General features: G+C 53.0%; 1 protein-coding gene across 4 annotated transcripts in view; it reads right to left on the bottom strand.

Annotated features, from left to right (window-relative positions):
* NDEL1 (nudE neurodevelopment protein 1 like 1) overlaps nucleotides 1-7164 on the bottom strand; it is a 28007-nt gene continuing 20843 nt past the window's right edge. For 3 of the 4 annotated variants that reach the window (XM_082492129.1, XM_082492132.1, XM_082492130.1), the window contains exon 9: nucleotides 1-266. In XM_082492129.1, coding sequence (XP_082348255.1) covers nucleotides 179-266 — 88 coding nt within the window. In that variant the 3' untranslated portion in view covers nucleotides 1-178. Of the gene's footprint in view, nucleotides 267-5449; nucleotides 5485-7164 lie in introns of all 4 variants that reach the window. The other variant, XM_082492131.1, reaches the window with a different exon arrangement.

Genomic DNA, 7164 nt, shown 5'->3' with positions numbered 1-7164 from the left:
GAGAGGAGAAAATAAGCTGTATTAACATGACATGAAGGGCCGTGAGCGCAGGGTCTCCTCTGGCAGCATAGTGCGGGTCGTGTTCCAGAGGGTTGGGAATGGGGAGGAATCGGGAGCAGTTCTTCTCTTGGTGGGCTGAGAAAAGCATCCGCAAGTCCGAACACGACCTCCCACGGGCTCATATGCTCAGGGGGAGCATGCCAGGCGCTGAGGATGGTCGAGAGGCTCCTAGCCCGGGGGGACCTTGATCAAAGCCGTTTACCGCCCTGAGAAGCGACAAGAGACAGGCTGTTAAGTGACAAGCATCCCCAGGAGATGGCACCACTCACCTCTCCCCACCAGCAGCTGAAAGATAGACCAGACCCCTCTCTTCCCTCCTCACTGCATCCATCACCCTGACCAGACAGTGGCTGCTCAAGCAGGGACAACATATGACCGTGACAGGCCCCCACGTCTAGCTGTGAGGATCGGTGCTCACCCACAGGTGGGTGCTCAACCCATTGCCCAGAGCCGCTACTTGCCGGCCAAGGTTACCAGCTCAGGAGGCCAAAGGGCTCCTTACACAGACCCTGAGGCCACAGGGGCTACACAATCGGGTCTGTGCAGCGGAAGGTGCCAGGCACAGCAGCGCCGCAGGCCTGGTCCCCACCATCAGCTCCCCTGCCTCTCTGCCACTGCCTGTTTGCCCGGAGCAGCCGTTTGCAGATGCCTGGGAGCAATGCAACAGCGCACAGGGCTGGGCCAGCAGCGCTGCACTGCAGCACCATCACACAGGCCACTGCAGTGGGCCAGGGCTGACTCCACCTGCATCCCCAGGTCCTTCATGGGTGGCCCTACACAAGCTCTGCCAAACAATGGGGATAGACACACACACACAGCGCAATGGCACAGGGGCTGTGCAGGAGCAGGCAGGCACATGTTAAAGCACAGCAGAGTTGCCCAATGCTACGCTACCCCTGGTTGGGGTGCAGCAGGGGCTCCAGGTGTCTCCACACCCCCAGGATCCATGACCCCCCTTTCCCAAGGCTCTTGGGAGAGGTGAAGGCATGGAGAACCTGGCTTGCTGGGGGGGCTGGGAGAAGAGCATGTGGCTCTGACAGCTTTTCCATCTCTACTCTGTTACAGCTTTGACAAATCTTCTGTAATTAGGCTCAACACACAGCATCTGTCCAGGCTCACCATCTGCTGACCACCATCACCACAGCCTTGACAACCAGAAGCAGTAACATTCCTCTATCAGGACACCATGTCCGCCCCCACTGCTGTCCCAGAACCAGCACCCTGCCCTCATGGCTGGGTTTGTCATACTGAAGGTGGGGGGAGACCCCCCAACATACCCCTGCAAGTCAGGGCAGGTTCCCACCTCGATATCTGCCGGCTCCCAAGAAAAACCTCTGCAGAACTTCACCAGCTCTGCCTGAACCACCAGCACCCCAGAAAATGCCATTCAGATCTCTCCTGGCAGGGCTACATTGGTGAGAAGGGTCACTTCAGGAGACAGCCTGTGCTGCTTAAACCGGTGAGTAAAAGCAAGAAGCAGCACAAGGGCTCTGCTGATGAGGAAGAAGCTGATGAGGAAGAAGCTGGCAGCTCTGGGTTCCCGGGCTGCACCCAGTGCAAGCGATCGGAGGAACGCGTCCCACTCGCTGCCACCACTGCCTAAGGGACCAATGTTCCAGCAGCTCACATACAGGTGGCTCACGATAGTGTCCCCAAGGACAGACCAGTGCTGTTTCCACACTCCTTTTTGCATGGCACACCATTCCTGTGCAGCTTACTGGTGACCTTGCACCCCCTGGCTCAGGGCTGCAAAAACCCTGCCAGCAAACCCAGGAGGCTGCTGCCGTTGCACTGGGCAGTTACAAAATCCTCTAGAAGAGCAGATGAAGACCTAAAATTTCAACACTCGCTAGCAAGGACAGATTCCCATGGTAACACAGCTCACCGCCCTATGGAGCCGGCTGTTTCTTCTCTCTCTGTTGCTGTTAAACATCCACACTAGCACAGCCTGGGTCAGAGCAGGGAGAAACCACCTTTCCCACCTCCTCCCCATTCAGCTGAAAACTTCAGCTCCCATTTGAGTGTGCCTTCCTGGCTGCACGCAATGAAAAGCTGCTGGAAGACGCTTAGGGGCGAGTGTATTTCACTACTCGCATTTGGATGAAGGGGCACAAAGCCAACCTGAGCTCGACGCTGCAAATTAGTTATCAGCTACAAAGCACCTCTGCCAAGTAGGACAGGGGAGAAAAAACAAACAAACAAAGAGACCAAACAGGATTAAAATGCAGTAGTTTGCTCCCTTTTGAAAAGGTTAGACAAAAGTGACATTCAACAGCAGCAGCCTGGAAGTGCTCCTGTTTGATGAGTCACCTTAAAGCCAAGCTCTACGGATTTGTCGCGTTTCCCGCACGGAATTCAGAGCCAATCTTTGTGACTGACACCGTCGGATGGCACTCGGTCCCTGCCACGTGCAGGATGGTGCCCGGCCAACGCCAGTGCCTGGGCAGGCCAGCCGGGTCTGCAGCTCGGCTGAACAAGCACCAGTCTCCACCAGGACTTGCCGGCCGTGCCGCCTCCGGTGCAGCACAGCGAGACAGCCAGGCTGGGGAGGACAACTGGTCCCTTTGAAGCCCATAGCAAGTGCTGCCGCTCCCCGTGCAGCCTTTCCTTGCAGCCCAGTGCTCCCTTGCAGCTCTGCATGAGGCTGGGCAGAAGGGGCCATGCTCAAACTTTGGCACATCATTCCCCTCTGCATCAAGCCAGCTGCCCTCCCTGCCACCAGGTACCTCCATGTCACTGCCTATCTGCCTCCCTGACACGACGTATTTGAATCCAAACCCAACGCGTGGCATCAGCACATGGTGCTACACCAGGGACAGGCCAAATCAAGCAGGACAAACTTCTCAAATATTGCTATTTGTGGGGCACCAACTGCTCCCAAAGTGGATTTCCAACACCCAAGCTCTGCCCGTGGGGAGAACGCCTCCCTGCAGCCGTCACCATCCAACAGAGCTGCCTCTGCAGGCAGTTTCTTCTTTTAAATGAAGCAACACATGTCTAACCCTCCTCAGCTCCTGCTCAGATGCACATTTAGCAGCTTGGGTGCCCTCTTCCATCTCCCGGAGGCTCACGAAACAAGGCCTGAGGCCATGCAGCAATCAGGCGCTCAGCACAGATGCCACATGGACAGGACAGGACTTTGCCTAAATCACCAGTGTTGCAAATCACCCAGTGAAGCTGAAGCCAAGAAGGGAGACCAAGCCCCACCGCAGAGCTGCGGCAGCAGGAGGATGAGTGCCGTAAGGGTTACAAGTGTTAATCAGCGCAAGATAGGGAGTGCTCCCAGCACTACAATGCACACAGGAAACACAAGCAGGTTTTCTGCTGAAGATGGAAAAGATAGGAATCCTCATTTGGAAGCCTTTTGAGGTTTCCCCATTGTTTGCTAATTAAAAAAAAAAAAAAAAAAGAGCAGGAAGGCAACACAGAGCACTTGTTTGTGGCAGCTTCTCCCAGGATCAGCTCCTGGAGTCAGTTACCCGCATTGTTTATCACATCCTGCTGGCCCAAACTTGCCCTTGGTGCAGAAATAGAGATAAAGCAGCGGCTTTGATTTGCAGAAAGCCGGTTCAGTAAGTGGGGCACAGGAAAAGGCTTCAAATAGTAGCAGCAACTGGGGGGATACTGAAAGCTGGTGTTATGGCTGAGCTTACTGAGGTCTTACCCAGCCATGGATTTCTGTTAGTAACAGGAAAATGCACAAAAAAGGGGAAAGAAATCAGCATTACTGCAGTTAGAAACAGAGTTAAAGGAAAATAAAATACGCTAAGCAGAACTGTAAAAAACAACAAATAAAATGCGCTGGATGACTCTTGCGTCACCTCCCAGAAGTGAGCTGGGAAGAAAAGTCCTTGTGCTCCGTCTCCAAGGTCTCAGACAGCACCAGGAGCAGCACGTGCATCGCTCCAGCCTCCGGCTGCTCTGCCCAGGCCCGGCACATGTGCAGGGCTGCTGCAGAGCTGACGCTGCCCAACGGCCCGGAAACCTGCCCGCAGTGATTAACCCCAGCCAGATCACTTGCCTCCTGCTTCTGCCTCGTTTCCCCATCCCTCACACCCAACACGCTCTGTGGGGCCTGCACTGTGCGCCCTTGCTCTGGGCTTCCTGAGAAACGGGGCTCCAGATCTTCAAAGTGAGCCAAAAACAGCGGTCCCTGCTGAAAACATCCCCCGCAGTGGTTTCTGATGGATGTTTCTGACAGCCTGTTCCTGCAGCCTGGACTTCGGCCTGGACTGGCCGTGGCCTGGACTTTGTGCCCATTTCCAACCGCTCTCTCTGCCCTCTGATTGTTAAAGATTATTTTTTTTTCCTCATTAATCTTTATTTCAAGCTGTATTTTGTACTCAGCACCTTATCTCCAAGACTCTCTCTACTCTAAGTATCCAACAAAACCTCAGGAGAAGATTCTCCTGTGGCCGAGCAGCCCAGCCTGAGGATGTGGTTGAAGCATACTTGGAGACCAGCCCCACAAGAAAACAAGAGGAAAAGCGAGTTTCCAGACAGGTCAGTGCTTTAAAACACACCACTTACTCTCCCAAGAAGCAGTAACAGCACGAGGAGGTAGAAGAACACCCAGGACGGAGATGTAAGGAGGACAACAGGGACAAGGCTGTGGCAGATTAGGCTGGTAGGGACCCACACTTTTCGACAGCACAGGGAAACCTCCACGTTCCATCGAGAGACGGGTGTGAGGTGAGTCCGACCCTTAGTGCGTGCAGGCTTTGCCTGCCCCGAGCCCCTGTGCCGCAGGACCCCCTCCTGCGGAGCCCACCACCCCGCTCCCTGCGCAGCCTTGCTGGGACAACTGTGCCACCACATGTGCTTCCAGCTGGCACGGCCGTGCCAGGCAGGGACGGGGACAGCGCGCAGGAGCACCGCTGCCTCTAGCCACGTGCTTCAGACCACACCAGCCTCTCCCTCTGCTGCAGAACTCTGGCCGGCTCCCAGCACATCTGTGCCTTTGCTTTCCCATTAGCCAGAACCACGGCAACCAAGCACTGGCAAGCCGATAGCCAAGAAAAGGTTGAAGGAAAAACACTATCAAAGGGCAAACTAACTTTCAAAATTAACTAAATTAACAGCAGAAATACTTCATCCCGTATCTCTGATGCGACCAACTCAATCAGAAACATGCATGCATTTGAAGAAGTACTAATTAGATCAAGAAAGCAAGCAGCACTCAATCTTATGGTTGCAACAGGTAACAGCACCAGAGAAGTTTATCTAAAGTAAGGAGAGAGAGAGATTATAGCCTCAGGCTTTGATAACGGACTATTAGTTTGTAATGCTAAGAGAACTACCTCATGCAGTTAGCATAACCATCAGCTCTGCACCTCCAAGCACCAAGTTAAAATGCATGCAGCTTATCATTGCAAATGAATTCATTTACCCATGACCAAGGTGGGGAATATGACCTTTTCACGCCTAGTGGAGAAAAATTGAAACAGGTTATGCACACAATAAAGACATTCTTGGGCATAACCCTGGATGCAAGAAATGGGGCAAAGTAAAGGTGTCACACTAAACCTCACCAGACCTCTCCTCTTTGACCTTTGATAATGAGACTCTGCTCTGCACGGGCAGGTGAAGGGTGACAGTGACAGCCAGCACTCCCACCACGCTCCACTGCCAGAAGCGCATGATCCAGATAGAAGCCTAGAGCATTGCAAAGCATGTTACAGGACATGGGATTACTCACCCGCATCTGAGTTATCCACAGTTCCCTCTTTTCCAGGGAAACTTTTTTTATAAGAGGTGGACTAGGGAATGGAAAGGCAGCCCTGATTTCACAGCCTGATGCGTTACGATCAGGGTTGTGGATAACAGCATCTGCTGTGTAAATATACCTTCATGTTTCACAGGACTGCCAGAAGCGTGCAACCAGAGGCACATCTCACATTCGAACTTCAGCTTGTTTTATTAAAAAAAAGCCCATCAGATTCACAAAAAATAACCTAAAAATAAACATCACCTACAAGGACTTTCATATTCAATAGTGTAGGAAGGGGAGCAGTGACCAAGGAGTTAGTGCCCCAAGGAACAAACACCCAATGTGGGATCACAAGCTGTCTCAGCTCTGCTGTTCCAGTGCCAGGCCTTTGTGGAGCCCATCAAGGTCAGAGCCATTTTGTTCCCCAACTGGATCGAAGTTAATTACCTATTAAGAACATTTACAACAGCAAGAGACAGGTATCCATCTGAGAACATCCTCAGGTGCTGTTCTGCCATGCCCTGGCACCTGGACAGAACCAGCACGTTCCTGAAGGAACAAGTCTGCAGGAAACTAATCTTACAGCAGATTTTGTTGAGCTTTAAAAAACAACAAAAAAAGTAGATAAATCCTGACTCTTCCAATCCTCCCGCAAAGCTTTCGTGTGAGTGCAGCTGTCCTCCAGGCTTCCCTTAAAGCGATGCTCCCCTGTGCCAGCTCCTGCCTATCACTGTCTTCAGCTGCCCGCTCAGCTCCACTCCGCAAGCAAAGAGCAGGTGTTTGATGGGAGACAGAGACTCAAACATTTGAATCAAGAAAATGGCAGAGGAAGGAAATTAAATGGAACTGTAATGATGTGGCTGAGTTACCTCCATCCCAATCCCACCACCCAACAACTGGGCTGTTCTTTAGGCAGCAGCTGGGGAGTGGATCAGTTCTATGATCACATGTGGCTCTTTCAGTCTTGAGTAACAATTAGGGGCAGGGAGGAGAGCACAGGGGCTAGAGAGAGAGGAAGAGGAGAAGGAGGAGGAGGAGGAGGAGAGGGGAGAAAAAAGGGCATGCCTCAGCTCAGCCCTTCGTGCCCAGCCACCACAGTGTGCTTTGGATCCAATGCCCGCCAGCAACGTGTGCCAGCATGGCTGGGAGCTCGGCGGCTGCTGCAGCAGGCAGGCACAATGGGGCTGACCTCATTTATGTAACACCTTGGTTTAGCTTACATGCACAGACAAAATTGTGCCGGTTTTACACAGCAGCCGTGGAGACGTGGACACAGCACAGAACCTGCTATCACCCCCACTGTGCACAGACCTTGATGGGGGCAGCAAGGCGGAGCAGGAGCCGATGTAAGGGGAGAGGTGAGCAGCATTCGGAGGTGCAGAGGAGAGGGACAG

This window comes from Vanellus vanellus (assembly GCF_965231255.1).
Source record: "Vanellus vanellus genome assembly, chromosome: 17".
Taxonomy (NCBI): Eukaryota; Metazoa; Chordata; class Aves; order Charadriiformes; family Charadriidae; genus Vanellus; species Vanellus vanellus.
This window is presented reverse-complemented; position numbering and strand designations above follow the sequence as displayed.